The sequence below is a fragment of the Cryptomeria japonica genome, chromosome 7 (assembly GCF_030272615.1).
Source record: "Cryptomeria japonica chromosome 7, Sugi_1.0, whole genome shotgun sequence".
In the NCBI taxonomy this organism is placed as follows: Eukaryota; Viridiplantae; Streptophyta; class Pinopsida; order Cupressales; family Cupressaceae; genus Cryptomeria; species Cryptomeria japonica.
Genome location: NC_081411.1, coordinates 56,586,733 through 56,606,087, shown reverse-complemented (window position 1 = coordinate 56,606,087; position 19,355 = coordinate 56,586,733). Strand labels below are relative to the sequence as shown.

The 19,355-nt window shown below is 36.0% G+C and overlaps 1 protein-coding gene across 1 annotated transcript; it reads right to left on the bottom strand.

Moving 5' to 3' along the window:
• Positions 1-6,908: 6,908 nt before the first annotated feature.
• LOC131856416 (disease resistance protein Roq1-like) lies at positions 6,909-10,264 on the bottom strand. The gene is made up of 7 exons (XM_059208200.1): positions 9,663-10,264; positions 8,770-9,548; positions 8,400-8,644; positions 8,042-8,305; positions 7,561-7,914; positions 7,289-7,409; positions 6,909-7,219 (listed from the first exon to the last, which is right to left on the bottom strand). The coding sequence occupies exons 1-7, from the start codon at positions 10,262-10,264 to the stop codon at positions 6,909-6,911; spliced, it is 2,676 nt and encodes an 891-aa protein (XP_059064183.1).
• Positions 10,265-19,355: the final 9,091 nt, after the last annotated feature.

Sequence of the window (19,355 nt, the reverse complement as noted above, 5' to 3'; positions counted from 1 at the left end):
AGATAGGACCATCAAATGGAACTAAAATCTCAATAGGAGTTAAATTAAAGAACTCATGCAATTGAGATGTATGATCAATACTACCAACCACAACAAGCTCTCTACAATGAGGATCTTTGATGAACAATAAATCGAGGGTTAACTCAACTATCTTTCTTGTCCCACTATGAATAATTTGGTAAATGAAGAGGTGGCTGGAATATAGTGAAGAGACATATAGAATATCATGGAATGTGCCATTATCAACCTCATATAACCACTCCTAATAACATTCATGTAAGTGTTATTAGCTATCAAAATATATGGAAAATAACGATGCTCAAAAGAAGAGAACATACACTTTGATGATGTCATGTGATATGAGGCTCCTAAATAAAGAAGCCACCTCGAGGATTGAAGATGTCTCAATGTAAAGAAATAATGTTTTTTTATCTTGTATTCACCATAGGCCATAGAAGTTGATCTAGAATGTCCTGGTCCAAAAGTGGTAGAAGAAGATATACTAGATGAATTTAGTTGAATATTGTGCTTTTGTAGATGATTCATCATCTTATCAATCTTATTTCTATATTGCCAATGAGCATTATGTCCTATCTTAGTGCAATATGTACACTCTGACTTATCCTTCTTTAATAATGACCTCCTAGAAGAGGAAGAAGAATATAAAGAATCATGTGATCATGTGTTCTTGGCCTAGTCATGTGACTTGTAAACCTTCTATTTTCATTTGCTTCTTTTTCCATCTGAAGGCTTCTGATCTATGGTGCATTAGGAAGCAACAAGACCCTATGATCTGGAAGAATTCAATCCACCCATTTGAACCAACTTGATTTTCTCATGTGTGAGTGGAGAAGAAAACTCATCAAGTTAGGGCATGATGAAACGAGTACCAAGTGCATCTTTGGTTGCATAAAATGTAGAAACAAATACTAAATAATTAGGACCAAACTTGGCAAGGATAGAGAGAATTAACTAAGAGTCCTCCTAAATTTTACACTGCTTCAATATTAATATGAGAGACTAAGTTTGGTGAAGAAGTCTTGGATACTATCAAAATCTATAGGATTTGAGCTAATAAGATCATTTTCCAACTCAAACTCCCTCAAGACATCTTTCTTCCCAAACAAGAACTCCAATGTAGTCTAAATTTAATTGGGAGCGGGGAAAGAGTCAACTTGAAACAAGAGAATAGGAGAGAAAAACATGCATAATGTCCCAAATCCCTCATCACATCTATTAAACCATTTTCCTTTCTTAGCAGCACTTGTAGGCTTAAGTTTTTTACACATGATCACTCCATGTAACCCCATATGCTTCAAGTTAATCTTTATTTATTTTTTCCAATCATAGTTGTTGAATCAAGTAAGGGGAATAATGTATTTTGGATCCATGAATGCAAAAAAAAAGTATAGAATTCATAAATAGACCAATATAGATTCTATTAATGCCAAAAATATCACTCGAATCACAAAATTATCAACCTATTTGCATGTTTTCTAAGAAAGAACCCAAAAAAGAAGATTAAGATCTATGAGTACCTAATGAATATTTTACAAGAATAGACCTAAGATTTGGATAGAATAATTTGAGATCTTTTTGATAATATCTGGTTTTCAAATATTTGTGTACAGATGTGGCCTTGGAAGTGCAAAATTGAAGGTTGAATTTGGAGTCTTGGTATTAAAACTTGTTGCAAGATATTAAAAAACCACCTAAAAATTATATCAGCACCAAAACCAACTTTCTAACGATACCTTGTTTCCTAATTTTGGGTTTGTATGAAAAAGTAATGAGCATCAGCAAAAACATTGGCTACATGTCAATTAGGCTTAAAAGTTTGAAATTAGAAAACCATTGCCAACTATAAATATAGGCCCCTAGACTATCCATAGTACTAAATTCACACTTTAGGCTATATGTGCATTTGTATGTATTGATATAGACTTGCATTGCAAGATTTTTACAAATTTTCCAAAAGAAATTTATTTTACCAAAAAATTTGGATTGAATTAAAAATATTTTTTTTGCAATTAAATGATCTTTTATATTATTTACTTTTGTTGCACCTACAATATGGTCATATGGTTGTACAAATTTTTGTCCACAACTTCTAAAGAAAAATACCTAAATTTCATAGTTGCCAATTTTTAGGAATGGACAAGTGATCTTACAGTTTTTGGGTCTTCTAAGCATGATTTCAACCTTTGTTTTACTCCAAAGTACCCAAACTTTTCAAATATCCCTAAATTTGGCTTCAATTTTCTTGTTGTAATGGTGGGAAAATGGTGAATGATAGATCAAGAAGAAAACTACCGTTTCCCTCAAAGAGAGATGAGAGTTTTGCTATTGATTACCATTGAAGTACTTTTCACCGTGCTACAATAGGAAGGGGAGAGGATAATTCACTAGATCCAATATCTCCACATGAAGATGGTAGATTGAATTTTGAATGAATTGGGAATGTTAAGTTGATCCCCTCTTCCTTGTTTCAAATGGAAAGGAATTGATTGAATTATGTAGTGCAAAAGTGACAAAGAATTAATTATAACTTGAGATCGGAATATGGGATGAGGCTTTGCACTTGGACCTAGTAGTAAAATGTCAAGACAAAGTCACCTTGGAAATTTGAGGAAAATTTGCCTAGACTGTGGCGGGAATGTACACAGTCCTCAGAAAAATTTGCGAAACGAAAAGGGTTTTCTGCCTCTGCAAATGAAGCTTGAATCTAAAAGTATAGTTGCACACCTACAACCTACACATAGATTAGAGAGGAAAATGGGTTGGGATTGGGGGTTTTCCTTAAGGTAAAACCCCAGTTTTGGAATTAACCAAGTAATGAAAGAAAGTACTTGCAAGTAGATGTAAATGAAAGACTGACTTGTAAATCAGTTGAAGGGAGGTAGTAGCAATGTTGATAGGAATGCTTGTGTGGAATTGAATGTTGAAATCAATCTCCTCTTCAATGGTTGAATCCTTGACTTGAATGCAACACCTAGCCTTGAAGGGAGACTTGAGAATGCTCAATAATATAAAAGAATGCTTGAATGCTCGATCCCATGTAAAATTCTCTCTCATCCAACTTATCCTACTTTAAATTATGCAAATGAGAGGACGAATGCCCCTAGAATACATGTTAGTGGATTTTAATTTCGTCACAGGCTGACATCAGGGAAGTTTCCCACCCGAGGCACATCCAGCAATGAAAACCTAGGAAGGGTCCTACCCCAAAATAGGGCAGGGATAGGGGAACCACTCCCCTATCCTGGGAGGAAAAGGGCACCATGCCCCTATCCAAGGGGGGATAGTGGCGCCATGCCCTTGTCCTACCCCTTTCGCCAGGATAGAGTGCGGACAGGGTGATGTAAAGGCCAAAGAAGAAGTTGTTTTCCGCAAGCTGAGCAATCTCCAGTCTCCGATCAGGCTAAAGGATTTGATCTCATGTGCGTGAGGACCCTAATGAGGTCAAAATTTTCTAGGGTCGCAATTTTATGATACTACACTTGCCTTGAACCAGATTAACCTAGAATTTCAATTGCTCATATTTTAACAAATTGAGTCAATCTTAGGGTTTTAGGACATTTCAAACATGATGGAAACCCCCATTTGAGCCCAATGTGCATAAAAAAAATTAGGCAAGGTTGAATCCCTCAATAATGTGAAAATGTAATCAACAAATTTCTTTCTCTAATACCATATAGGAGTTGATGGTACAACCACAGGAGGCAATAATAATCTAGTAAAAAAACAACTATCACACAAAACATATCAAGAAAAGATAATATGCTAAATTAAAACTTTAGTATTCAATATTGATTGTGCAAAGAATATTGAAGATACAATTATAATTAATGATTGAATTTTTAAAAGAAGATGATGAAACAATAGATACAAAACCCTAATGGGGCAACTTAAGCTTTCATTAATCTAATTTAATAAATCCAGAAAAAGAACATATGTTTAGCTTGAGTGAAAAAGTGATTAAAAGAATAATTAGATAAAGTGTCCTAATTATTCCAATTACCATTATAGATCATCATTTGATCATATCATAGATCTTAATATCAAGAAATGTGATTTCTTCTTACTCCCTAGTAGAAGGTTATCATTATTGTTAAGGTGATTTTTGGTTGTGCAACTAATCTTTATCTTTTGTATGCTATTAGAGATTTATCCTTGCAAAACTCTTCTCATATCTAAGGGTATGTTTTTTGCCATGTGAGCAATCTTGGAAAATATAGTAAATTTGAGTATTCTCTTCTCTTGCATCATATGATGGATAGGAGAGTTAGAAAAGGATGAAAAGGCTAGATTCGGAGGTTTCCTCTTTATGTATTTTTTTTTGTTCATTTTGCAGTGATGAGAATATGATCTCACCATTGAGTTTAGGGAGTAAAAAAAAATGGTTTTCTCTTTATTTGAAGAGGTATTTTCCCTCCCCACATTCTCATAAATTACTATCTTTGAGGAGATACCCATCTCCCCCATTTAAAATAACCCATTGAAATGCAAGGCTCACAAAACCAAGAACCATAACTCTACCAGAAGAAAAATCACCCATAATAGAGGAAAGAACAAATAAAATAACTCATCAATAGAACAAAAAAACCCCAAATCACTTACAAAAAAATCCTAAAACCACTCCAAGAACCACCTAATCAACTGTCAAAGGAACATCCAAGAACCCATAGCTCACCCACATTGTAAAAGAATCCCCCTATGCCACAAAGTCTGCAAAAAAATACAAACAAAGATATGGAAGAAATTACTAGGGCCATAAAGTCCTAGCCTGCGATACTACACTTCCCATAGAGCTCTCCCCAAAATTCCAAATTTTTGGTTAATTAGGGTTTGTTAGTGTTAAATCAGGGTTCTACCATATATTATAATTTTTTGGTATTTCATAGATCAAACCTAATTTATTTTTCCTAACAGATGTTTTTATTAGTATACATTTCAACTCAAATGTCTTAGTAAAATCACAACAACATATACAACATTTTTTTTTTGTTAACTCAAGGTTATCCCCACGACTCTGCCCAGTGACCTCGATTCGTGAGGTGAGACTAATCCCTTGAGGATGCACGAAGTCCCCACAATCCCTGTGCATCAGGTTAACCTAGGAGGAGAATTGAACCCAAAACTAATGGGGAGCAAACCCATGACCCAAGCCAACTCTCCTACACATGCAGGCAGCAACATATATGACATTGATATATATTATGAAAATAATTTTTTTTAGCAAACAAGTATAGGAGATATAATGAAGTAAGTTGAATCTATCAAATAGCTATTACAACATTTCATTCATATAAAGTACAAATTAGAGATAATACATGGTTAATTACATGCAAGCCTCTAGTTTATAGAAGAAATAACAACAATAAGAGAAGATTAATAGAACCTCCCCAAATCACTTTGACATCAACAATTAATTTCCCACATTAATAATCAATTCACAAAATTGGGCACCCAAATTTGCTACTACAATATGTGACAAAGATTTTAAAGACAACCCCCTCCCTCGAAGCATACATGACCCCAAGAATTAAATATTTTAAACAATGTTAAGTACATTTTGTAATAATTCTAAATCATTAAATGCATTCCTCTAATGAGTCCAATCGGCCATATCCTCACAACCATGGCATGCTCAATATCCACCCATTTTTAATACATAAATGAAATGTCATATCGAACTTCCTTTCTTCTTGATGGTAGATTTTATATCATCCATAAAGAGATTCTAGCTATACTTGATATGAGAGCAAGAACCAATAGGCTAAAAAATCTTTAAATAATGACATTGGATTGAGAGATATCCTTTCCACCAAAATTTCCCAAGGCACGATACCAGCCTCATCCCTTTTGATGCTAGGGTCTTGCACTCAACAAGACTTGATCCCTATTGGTCTCATCGAGAACCATTTAATTTCACCAATATACCTATGAGCCATTTGATCCAGAGTAAAAATAGTAGTCATAACATATCTAATGCATATCAAACAAAGTATACCACAAAATAGGTTACCACATAGCCTCATGTAAACCATCTTCTATTGATATCTTTCACCTATAGAATCGACATATTCTTGTATACTTATTGTCATGTTCAAGATCTTTCCTACCAAATGGTAAATGAAACACTCAAACATACCTTAAAGATAATTAAAAGATCATTTACATTGCAATCTAATACTCGTTATTGAGAGTGAATACAAAGATTTTCAGATTACAATGACCCTCTCCCTACTAACCTAACATTTGTTACTCAGTGACCTTTATTACTATTTCATTGTGTTGTTTAGTCTTGACCCCACAAACAATTTGGGGTCTATTTTCTTTCACCTATCCTTTTTTGTGAATAGGGTAATATTTTCCTCTATATGTAAAAAGTAATATAAACATTAATCTTTAAAAAGATAGCCTCTTTATGACTCACACTTCTTAGATAATGTTTCATGTGATGCAAACCCTAGCATACTACCTATTTTACTTACATAAAAAACATTATTCATACTCTTTCTCATCTGATATAAAAGAACACTACAAACCATACCCTTTTCACACTAACATAATTCTTTATGCATTAGATCTTCTCTCACTTCTTATCTAAAAGAACTCTCTTTACATTTGGACCAGCCTTAAACTACATACACTTAACAAAGTATTAAATCTAAAAAATGTCAGTCAATTCTGAATGTTTAACAGTTTTAAACATAAAAGTAAAAGCTTAATATGTGTAATTTAAGCCACATTTGATCTTTAAACCTCAACCAAATATTACAACATCAAATAAAAATTAAACGATATCTACTTCTTAACCGAACACCCTTTTTTCCATTCAAACAAATAAGACTTAGCCACTAATCATCACAGGATACTCCAATCCATTAAAAATAAATGGCACTTCAAATTTGATATAGCCGATCAACAATTTCATGTATTACATTCGGAATTTTATATTTTTCACCTTTCTTCACAGTGACTGTCATTGTCCATATGGACGACGTGTTCGCTATTCGATGATGGATTGCTCTACCGTTCCTTTTAAAGGGAGAGCAATAACCAAAGCGTGGATTATTCCTGTTAACAAAATAATTGTTTACTTCATCCTGTTTAGTAGTTACCGAGGTCATAACCCATTCGCCTTCTTGAACGTAAAATCTCTGCCATGGATTTGCATCACGTCCTTTGTTGATGATGTCGTTAATCGCCTTTTCTGTAGTACAAGGATGAACCACAATCACAGCGCATAAGATGATTGCACTCTAAGGGCAAGTGTTGTCACTGCCAATTTTGATGGCTGAATCGACATTAATATCTGCGTCACGAAAGAGACTTCTATTTAGGGCTGACACTGCTCCATCTGCTGCTCTACCAATTAGTTGAATAAAGTCTGATGGCACCTTCTGTGTGAAACAAATAGCTCTACTGGATTAACAGGTTATTTAATAGTCTAATAAAAAATTCTAGGACATCTTCCGACAACAAGAGGAAAGTCAAAGGAGAATAAAAATCTTCTCCTTCAGAAGGAAAATTTAGTAGTGTGGAAATCAGTACCTCCATCTTTAGAATGTAATCCCTAATTGTTTGATTGCTGCAATATAAGAGTTGCATTCTTTCCAATGAATGCAAGTTTTCAATGCCTGTTATTTTCACCAGCTTCTTACAGTTGTCAATAGCAATTATCTTCAACCAGCTGAGTTTGCCAAAATTTACTTCGTCAAACCCAAGCTCTGGACATTTGCAAATCTTCAATTCTGCTAGCTTCGTAAGTTCAGATATCCCTGTCACATTTTTCAGATCTCTGCAATCATAAAATGTGATTTTTTCCAGACAGCGCAGACGACCTAAGTTTAGCTCAGACAGTCCAGATACGTTAGAGAGCTGAAGTTCTTTTAGCCATACGGGTGCCTAAAAATAACAAATAAAAAAACACATAAAAAATCAAAATTTCGATTGTAGATAAAAGTCATCAATCATTATAAGATAATGCATTCGATTACCAAAACTTAACTTTTCATGTTAAAGAATAAAATACCTGTACATCATTCTGCCATAATCTTTTCAGACCTCCATTAATGATTCGTAAAGATTCCAAATTTTGAAGAGGAATCCATCGAGGAATGTTTGTGAATGGATACCGATGTAATCTTAGCTCAAGCCATAATAAAGGGATTGTCGCCTCAGCCTTTTTCTCTGTTACACCTACAAAGAATCTGACAGTGATACCTGACGGTTCCCAGAAATGACCCAAAAATCTACCTTTGCTTTCGGTGAATACGTTTTCGTATCGCATTGATGTCTGCAATAAGAGAAGCAACTCAGATTTATATTTTAATCAAATTTATATTTTGAATACTACTCTTGAAGTCAGAAATATGGAGTTAAAGACATACCAAAGATGGAGAACGCCACAGGCGACTAGGATGAGTCGATTCATCTGCCATTTCTCGTCCCAAGTCCCGCAAATGGTCATGCATTCTCAATACTAACATTTCTTCAATGGAATATTCTGAGTGCCACCTGAAATTATAATCTTTCATTTCTTCAACTAGACACTTATTTTTGAGTCTTCGCAGTGCATGTTGAGCGCTCCATCCTGATCCCTCCCACACTCTGATGGCGTCTGTCGTCAATTCTCCTATGAAAAAGCATGCAACATCAATGAAAATTTGCTTTTCTTCATTGTCCAACGTGTCAATGCTTATTCTTAATCTCTTGTGTATGTCTTGAGGCAGCGTCTTTTTAACTTTCTTCAATTCTAACTCCCAAAACTTCTGATCTTCGCCATGAACATGCGCCTGCCCAGAACTTGAAGAGACAGCGGTAAGCCACCACACACACCTACGAAGAGATCAACGAGCTCCTCGTATCCACTGAGTGGATAAGGTCGGCGAAAAGCATGCCAACAAAACAGCTCTTTCGCATCTGTTGTATCCATTCCTTTCAAATTATAAGCAACCGATATTCCTGCGCTTATGAGCACTCCCACATCACGAGTCGTAACAATTACTAGACTATTACCAAATTTATCCATCATATCGCTGATCAATAGAGCATCTAACTGTTCCATGTGATCAATATCATCTAGAACAATTAGGAAGCTTAAATTGTGGCTCCTTCGGATTCGATCGCTGAGAATACTCGTGCCTTCCTCTACGCTATGAAAGCTTTGACGATCTTCATCAAAGAGATCTCCCAGGAGCTTCCTTTGCAAAGAAGTTAAATTGCTTTTCTGAGAGGCTTCCCGAACATCAAACAGAAAACAGGATCGATCATAATCTGGATGCTTTCGGTTGAACAATTCTTTGGAGAGAGTTGTTTTTCCTACACCACCCATGCCAAAAATCCCAACAATCTTAGCTTCCCCTGCTCCTTGTTTGTTCATCCGACACTGGCTGTCGAAATCATGGACAACCTTAGCAATGCACTGCTTTTGAAACTGTTCTACAAGGTTAGGAAGTCCTACTGGATATTTGGCAACAGTTAAACATTTCTTTCTTTGTACCTCCTTTTGCACTGCTGACACTATTTTCTTGCAGTCACTGTAACTTTATAAACAGAAGGGTAATTCAATGAGAAAAACAATCGACCACTTTCAACGAAGAAAAACTTATACTACGTAGAAATATCTAATACAGAGAGCCATGAAAAATTACCAGTTGAGCTCTTCACCGGCAATAAATGAAATAGATTGGAGGGCTGTCTTCCATTCCTCAACTTTATCCAAATACCTGGATTTCTCGCGATATTGATTGAATGCATTGGCATAGACTCCTTTTTCTATGTGGCGTAGTGCCCAAGGTGTCACGTCACAAAACACTGGAATAATCTTAGCTTTAGTCTGCAACATGAGAACCAGCTCCGCCAAACACCATGGGGACTCTGCATATCCTTTGGAGAAGATGGCTATGTGAACTGCTGCAGAGCGGATGGCTTTCTGAATGGTGGATGGAAACGAATCTCCAAGCTCTTTCTCTTCCGAATCAAGAAACGCCCGTATTCTCAACTTCTCAAGGGATTTGTAAAGCTGAAGGGCCAGAGTATTTTTCACATCAGGACCTCTATGGTTGATGAAGACATCAAATAATCTTGAAGATTCAGAAATTTTCCTCCTCATGCCATGAGGTTCGATTCCAGAGAAAACACGATGATCCTCACTTGCTTTGTGGGACGAAGAAGATGCACGCTTCCACTGACTCCATAGCATTGGTTGTCTAAACTTTTTCTTTCCCTTGGAAGATGAGGAAGAAGATGCCATACATGCAAAATAAGCTTGACGCAGAAATCTTGAAAATAACTTGGAAGGGAACGGTGAGTTGAAGTCGAACAGAGCGTGTCTTTATAGAAGTTAACTTGCAAAAGAAGGAAAGCATTCTTGCAAATAATGAACGGAAGCAACAAGGAATATATTCGAATATATTCTAGCTGGGCGTTTGAACCGAGGGAATAAATTAATATATTTTTGACCTAGTTTCGAGGTTAGAACACGACACAATGGGGCGGAACATTTAAAACAAGAGCTGCATTGCAGCATAGTTCCTGTCAAATTTTGGCACCACGATTCTGACAAACAGGGTATGGACTTTAGCATAGTTCTCGGCAAATCTTGGCAGGACGATTCTGACAAACAGAGTATTTTGTTTTAAGCATAGTTCTTCTCAAATCTTGGCAGGACGATTCTGACAAACAGTCAAATTATATATATATGCGACATAGAAATCGCTAGATCCGACAGGGTCCTACCTAAGACTGAGCTAACAGCCGGCCTATGCAGAACTTTGGCGGGACACAAATGGTACCAAGTTCACAACCCCAGAAACTCCACCTCAACACATTGATGCTCCCAAAAAAACTCTAATGGCGCCCCTATATCCACATGAACACCCACCCAACTAGAATTGTTACACTATCCAATACATCTACAATTCTCACATGCACTACTGTCTAAATGACAATTTAGGGTGTTCAATGAGATGAGCTCATATGGTGAATCATAGGAGCTTCCAAGTAGAGGCATCCGTTTAAATATATAAATTCTCAAATTCATCTTGCATATCACAACGCACAAAGTCAAGTTTTAAGACCTGAGTGAATTTGACCAAAAGACATTCTTTTATGACATCTGAACTGTTCCAGTTACAAAAGACAATTTTCAATATGTATTAGCACAAGTCCAATGTCATAAGGTTGAATAAGGAACAAGTTGGTAATGCCAGATGGAATAGGAAAGGAGAGTACTTGTGTAAATCGAGGATGGAAGTGCACAAAGGTAGCCTTAAGGGCTAAGGCCAGTATGCTTCTGAGCTCTATAGACCAGTACGAGTAGAGTGGTGCATGACATATAACAGCTAGTGCCAACACGTATGTTGAAAAATAAGAAACGAAAGTCGCAATGACAATGACAATGTGACTAGAAATATAGATATATTTATTTATATATTTATATATATACACTTTAATTATAATCTTTAAAAAAAATGAAAAATTTACTAAAGCATAATTGAAAATTGAAAAGATTTTAAAGAGTAGAACAAATTGTTTCTGAAGCACAACTACAACAATCAAATCTGCATACACATGGACATAAAAGAGCAGCCACATTATCCTAGACAACAATTGGTGCTTTGATTGATAAAACAAGTTTTAGTATTTTCTAACCACGCACAAGGAATCTCTAGCGACAACAGATTTGATAAAGAAATTGGGGAGAGTGGAGCCTTTGAAATCATAGACTACACAAAATTTATCTGGGAAACCTTCCACCAGTTATTGGCTACAGATATAATTCACCTCAGTGCAAATTATGTCGGTAACTTTGAAGAAGACGTCAAGGCACAAATTAGTGTGGGATTTCATGCAACGATAATAGTTCTTATAGGCTTTATTAGTGTGGGATTTCATTTATAAAATTGTATGACATTATCTAAATTAGAACTTTTATCTATAAGAAGGTTTAAGGGATATGTGAAGAAGAAACTAAAGATAAAATTTAATTGAAGATCCACTACAAAGAATCTATTATGAAAATTAAGTTAAAAGAAACATATTTTTTTGTTACGTATTAAAAGAAGATAATAATGGTTTATGATTGATATATAAATAGCTTAATTTCTTATTTATTCTCGCTCAAGGCTCATTAATGTATTGACCAATACACGTTAGAAGCCTCATGTATTTGTCTACTCTTGGGGTGGTGACTAAGGGCAATACCAAAGAAGTTATGACACAAAAATTTGGGTGGTGATTAAGGTCAATGCTAGAGAAATCATGGCACATAACTTTGACTTGTGATTAATACCATAACTTCCTCTAATGTAACTCTAATAACAAAAAATATAGAAGAGGAATTTGTGGCACATTTATAATAAATATCACTTGAATGACGAATCAATCCACCAACTAAGGATATTCTTGAAGAATGATCACTCTAACAATTGGAGCCATATATGAACCCATGTTCTAGTGGGAATGTCAAAATTGATGCTAGACTACAGATGTGGATAAAATAGAATGCCACCAAATGATGCTCCTATACTAGATTTATACATTGCATATCAAGCATTCTTTATGGTTAAGCAATTAAATTGGTACAACTAATGTATATGAATGCCAATCTACCACTACACCAAATGTGAGGGTTAAGCATTGCTTCCACAAGCATAGGTTTTTTCATTTATGCATTATAGGAAAATATGAGGAATGAAGTATTTTCTTAAGCCCTAAGGGTTGTATATTCTCTATGAACAATAAAAAATTGTTGAAACGTGTATTTCAATGTATTGTGTGAGTCTAGTCATATATTGAGCTTGAAATGAATTCTTAGTCAAGTATTACTATAGTCCAAAAAATAGTTTAAGAAATATTTAGTAACAAATTAAAAATATTAATCACAAGCATTTAAAAGTAGTGACATAAGAAGATCTAACAAGGAATTAAGGGAAAAGAAAGTTCTTAATATATTAAACTAGGAGAGGTCTACCTTTACATAATTGCAACAAAAGTAACAAAATCAAGGGCTCATGATGGTTGAGGAACCAAGAAAAAAAGCATACTACCAATAAGGGAAACCAAAAGACTTCCACTATCACTAAGAAGCCAAAAAACTGTAACAATCACACACTAAGATAAAACGAGCAGAACAAACAGAACACTCTTGCACTGAAAATGGGAATGAATGGTTTACCTAGTGGGAGAGAACTCTAACTTCCTCCCTAGACAAATATATTTCATTTTCTCCAAAAAAAGAGCTTATTGCACGAACCTTTACCAAAGGAAATGGCTAGGGAGTTCGGTGTGGTTTTCACCTTCGACATAGACACTTCAAGCCCGATTGTAGTGGAAGACTCCATATGTCTTCTTTTTGGCTCCCCTCCTTACAATTCCTTCTTGAATAGTATGAAGAGTAGTAGAGTTCTTCTCCATTATCTCCTTGTTTTGATTGGACATGCTTTGTATTTTCCTACAATACCTCCACCGTCTCTACCAAGTCCTTTGTGTTCTTTCATTGGCCAATTTTCTTACTAAGCTCCTTTGAAAAGTTGTTCATCATTTTCCATTTACCAATCATAGCAAAAAATTTGCCCACTACCATCCAAGGCCCATGTTCATTCTCATCCTCAACACAACCGGAGCCTTTGGTATCTGCATTAGAAATAGCTCCAAGCCTATTAATTTTATTTTATGCCACCTAAAATTATCCTAGAACCTAGTAGATGGCAGGTTCATGCTTATTAAACCCCTCACAAAGTTCATTAACTTTGGCTGCACAGAGAAGAAATTCATCTTTCATTAGAGCATTTTGATTAGATAAATTAGGTGAATCATGGGTGGAAAGGAGGGAGATAGGGTAATCATTGTACTCACTATATTATTCATGGTCTAATCTAGACTAGTAGACCATTAAGAAGTTGTCTCCTTTATTTCATGTTAAAAAATGATCATCTTTTGAACAAAGCTTTCTCCAACAAGGGGACCCAGAGGGATTTTAGATTTAGAAAACCAAGAGGGGTTAACTTGGGTAAGCACCTTAAGGTTTTATGGGGAAGCATTATCCATAATCAGATTGATCAGTAACTCAACATACAGGCTCAAGCCAAAATCTGGGCCAAAAGGGTTAATGACAGGGTGACTAGAAGGGGCTAAACTCAAGTGGAAATTATTGTAGACACCCAAAATTGTCCAGTCTAATTAAATAAATATTTTATTTATTTAATTATCTAAGCTTAATTCTTCTATTAATTAAATAAATATATTTATTTAATTAATTCATTTATCCTCTTCTAGCCTTATTTCTCATTTGAATAAATACATTTATTTATTTAAATTATCCTTTTCCTAAATTAAATAAATATTTATTTATTTAATTGATCCCACTTCTTCTATTAATTAAATAAATCTTTATTTATTTTATTAATTCATTAACCTTTTCTACCCATGACACATGTCATTCATCTCTTAATTCATACATTACCTACCCCTTTCATTATTTTATTATTTCCTCTACCTACCCTCTAATCATAGCCGACCTCCTTTTACACCTCTCAATCTTATCCCTCCATTTCATATAGTGTCTTCTATATAAGGAGATGCTTCCTTCATTATCAAACCCTAATCAATCATTCGAATGAATCTTATGCACTCGACTACATTACTATCCTACTTGTAACCACATTCCGTTCTTTGTTGAGCTCTTGTGCACATAAAATCTGAGAGCAAATATATCAAGCAAGATCAATGGAGATAGGAAGAATGGAGATCAAAACCCTATTGGACATGTGATGGTATAATCTTTGTGATTTCATTTTATTTGCATTGTCTTAGGTAATCTTCATATGTTATGGTGGATCTTTGTTGTTGTTAGGCTAGGGTTTTGTGGTTGAATTCATTTAGCCTTTCAATATTGTTATTATTGTTATCCATTTTCACCATATACATTTTGGCATGCCTGGTGGGACTTTTGTCCCTTTTGTATTTAACATCCTTGTTGCAGATTTTGTGTTTTGAAGTTGCAGATTTGACATTTTTGGCAGCATTTTGATATTCCCGCATCTGTGCACTTTTGGATCGCATCTTTGTTTTTTTGGCGCATCTGCAACATCTAGAATCGCGTCTGTGTTACTGGCAGTATTTTATTTTGCAGGTTCCAGAAAAGCGCGTTTGTGTTATTAAGTCGTGTCTGCGGTGTTTTTAGCCGCGTCTGTGTCCAGAAGTCACGTCTGCGTTCTGTAGCCGAGTCTGTGTCTCACAAAACCGCGTCTATGTCACGAAGTCACGTTTGTGTTGAGGGTAATCATGTCTGTGTTCACCAGTTTCAAATTTTGGGTGTATTGATTCAGTTTTGGATTTTGCATTTAGGGTTTCAGATTTGGTTTATTTTGAGCTAACATTTTCAGATCTAACTAATGAAATTGGTGTAGCTTGTCTTGAAAGCAAAATCATTTGGTTGAAGGCCCCTATTTTCATAAAGTCTTTTTGGTTTTAAAATTTACCTAACTTGTGTGCTTGCAGGAAGGGGTGATCATTTGAAACAAATCCAAACTACTAACAAATCTTTGTTGCAGGTCCTTGGCAAGGGTTTTTGGATTTTTATTATGTGTCTTGTTTTCATAGACTAGCAAACACTTCAATTGGTGCATTAAAATTGAATCATTGTCTTTTGTGTCTTGAGCAATAGGCTCTTTTTGTTTAATCTTTAGAGGGTCTGTCTTCCTATGTGGTCATTAGGACTACTAGTGAGAAGAGAATGACCCAAGTGGTAGCGAGGAAAACCCACCTCTTTCGAGCCACTATAAACAACTGTATTCATGGTGAAAACTATGAATAACATGTGCTGATTAGTTCATACCGACACTATGTCTCCCCATAAACCCGTTTGATCAAATTTATTTGATCAGTTGTAGGGCATAACCCCTACCGGCTGGGAGCCTTCTGTATTTACAGAGCTGGAAGTGGCGCATGTATGGCCACACAAGTGGATGCCCTTACTAGCACCTTTTTGTTTTAGAAGCCCAAATCCTTCTAGTTGTTGGGGCAAGAGGTTAGACCTCTGGTAGCGGCCCACACACATACGATTCTTAGTAGAGATATAAAGTTCACCACGAGGAGTTTTCATGGGGACTGATGCTTGGCTGACCCGAGAAGTGAGTGCTGAGGGTGGAGCCAGTGAGGCCAAGCATCTAAGTATCCACTCTGAATAGCATAGCCTCGTGGGTAAAACCCCATGTGGGATCAACAACTATTGTCTTGGCCAGCCATAAGAATTGTGCTTGACTTATTTTAAACATTCAAGACATTCAAGACCAAATAGAAAAACATTGTGTCTTTTGTGTTTTCAAGTGTATGCAAAACATTTTTACATGAAACAACACACTTTTCTTGGAGTCATTTTGAGTCTAGACACTTGCAAACATTGGGTCTTCATCAACACCGTGTCCTCTTGTCACGAAAAATAGTCAAATAGTCAGATTTGGTCACAACAAAACAACTTCACAGATTGAAAAAAAATTGCACAAATTTTGCAGAAACGTAGTTGTGTTTGACATAATAGCGTCTGTGTTGTATAAACGCGTCTGTGAAGGGCAGAATCGCATCTGTGTTCCCAGAATCAACATTACACTTTGCAAAAAATCTCAGAGACGTGTTTGTGTTGAACAGAGCCACGTCTGTGTCGGGAAACCGTGTTTGTGAAGTATACAGACATGTCTATGTTCAGAATTGAAAAAAAAAACAAAACTGTTATAGTCCAGCAAACAAACACAGTCAGTTTCGGAATTCTTGAGCTTCCTAGGTCATTTCTCCAGGGTCTCATTTAGCAGTCAACCTGTCCTTGGGTCTCACAAAGTCCATCATTGCTTCACATCTCACTTTACATTCATATTTGTCTCAACTTGAGTCAAAAGGTCACTTGCTTGTCCTCATCATACTTTGTCAACACACTACATACAACAACACTTTGCTAAGTGGTCCCTCATCAAGGTTTCTTACCTTTGGGTCTCATTTGGTCTTACTTAGAGTCAAGGTCAACTTACCTCATCAAGAGAAACTATCCTCTCTTTGGAAGCCACACCTACTCTACTACATACATACTTGGTCTTACACTTTGGACATTGCAAGTACACCTCAGATTCATTTATATTTCATCCAACCCTTGGTCTTCCATACTTTTTCCATTTTCATCTAGTCTCACACATCTCGGTCAATACCTAGTTCATGGTTGAAACCCATCTTCAAAAATCTAGGAGAGAAACTAAAGAGGCTCAAGAGTCCGCAAACATGAGTTCTTATGAGTATGAGAATGATATCTTTTTCAATTCTGATCATACTACATTACCTGACATGGATGCCTATAGAAACATTCCAAATGTTGAGAACATGGACACTACAAACAACAATGCTACCCACAATGACAATATGGACAAATTTTCCATACATTCAACAGATGTTGAAGAATCCATTATGAATCCCTTTTTCAATCGATTGGTTGAGGAAATAATGAGGAGGGATAGACAATACTTCTTACAAATGATGGCACAAAGTGGAGCCAAGATACCTCATGATTTTGACATGTCTCAAATAATGGAAAATTGACCTTTGCAACAAACTCACTCCAACATGGATCAAACAAGGCCTAATAGTGGAGGAAATAGAGGACCACATATGGTGCCTAAATCACCATCATCTTTGTTTCAAAAACCAAAGGTACCCCATACACATGGTCAAGCATATGATACTCACCTTCCTAGACCATTATGGAAGTCTTATGTAGACAGATATGCTCAATCACATACCCATGCTAAGGATCAACCACCAAAGAAATTGGATATTCAAAGGCATGCTCAAAATTTGGACACAAGGAAACCCCATGTCAAATTTGGGGGCAACACATTAGAACATGACATGCCTGTGGAGTATGGTATACATGCACAAAATAGATATGGTGTTCCCAACATGAATCTATACCAAGTGGTCCATATACACAGCACCACTATAGACCTCCTCCATATGACCATGTGTATGATCAATATCATCCATATATGCAACATGATCCTCCTCCAATTGGTGCCTCAAGCATGGGGTATGGTCCAAGAAGTCGATCTCCACCTAAGAACAATTTGGAGCAACAAATCAGGGACTTACAAAAGAAAATGGAGGACATAAATACACCGAAGCCAACATACACAATGAGAGACATATGTCCTTATCCATTTGACAAGAGCATTCCAATGCCTCCTTTTCCTACACACTTTGTGATGCCTAAATTTGATAAGTATAGAGGAAAAGGAGATCCTAAGGCACACATAAGATAGTTTTTCACAACTTGCATTGAGGTAGCAGCAGAAGAGACATATTTGATGAGATTATTCCCACAAAGCCTAGGTGATCAAGCTATGGAATGGTTCTCCCAACTTCCACTTGGTATTAAGTCATGGGGTGATCTAGCAGAGGCATTTATTCAACATTTCTCCTACAACATAGAGACAGACATATCAGTCACTACTTTTTGCAACACCAAGTAGAAAGAGGGAGAGTCTTTCGCATCATTTTTACAAAGATGGAGGAATCTAGCTAGTAGATGCTCTTGTGAAATTCCACAAAAACAAATGGTAGAGATATTCACACAAAATGTTAACAAAGACATTGGCTATGATCTAAGGAAAGCTTGTTTGTCCACCTTCAAGGACGTCATTGAAAAAGGCTTAGCAACAAAGAAGGTCCTAATTGAACAAGGAGTCATTAAGATATTCAAGGAAAACAAAGATGACTTTAAGGGAAAAGACAAGCCAAGATTTTGGAACAGAAACAAGAACACAGTCAATGATGGTGTTGTTGATGCCAATACAGTGCGACCCAAATTCATCTTTTCAGGATCAAGTTCTACAAACAATCAAGTGAATACTCAAACAACTTCCAGATCACGAAGGAAGTACACTCCATTGGGAGAACCACTTGAGTCAGTTTTCAAAAAGCTAGTGGCAAACAAAGTAATCACAGTTCCATATTTTTCTCCATATGAACCATAGGTTAAACCAAATTGGTGGAATGATGATGAGTATTGTAAATTTCATAAGAGAAAGGGTCATAAGATAGGAAATTGTCATCGACTAAAGAACATCATACAAGATCTCATTGATAGAGGTGACATTGAGATTGAAGGACACTCATCTAATCAAGAACATGAGATGTTTAAGGAACCATTCCCAAAACATGACAAAGGAAAAGCTAAAGCCATAGATGACCAAACCAACTATACCAGGACATCCTACAACTATTATTCAACCATCAATCACATCTCGATGGACAATTATGTCTCTACCATTATCATCAAGGACAAAACGTCTGAGAATTCGACT

What these genes read in the sequence shown, in the direction of transcription:
- LOC131856416 (XM_059208200.1), bottom strand. Translation starts at nt 10,264, where the DNA reads ATGGCATCTTCTTCCTCATCTTCCAAGGGAAAGAAAAAGTTTAGACAA. An exon ending in GAAGATCAGAAGTTTTGGGA is followed by an intron (nt 8,645 to 8,769) that starts GTTAGAATTGAA and finishes GCTTTTTCATAG; the next exon opens with GAGAATTGACGACAGACGCC. An exon ending in TATGGCAGAATGATGTACAG is followed by an intron (nt 7,915 to 8,041) that starts GTATTTTATTCT and finishes TGTTATTTTTAG; the next exon opens with GCACCCGTATGGCTAAAAGA.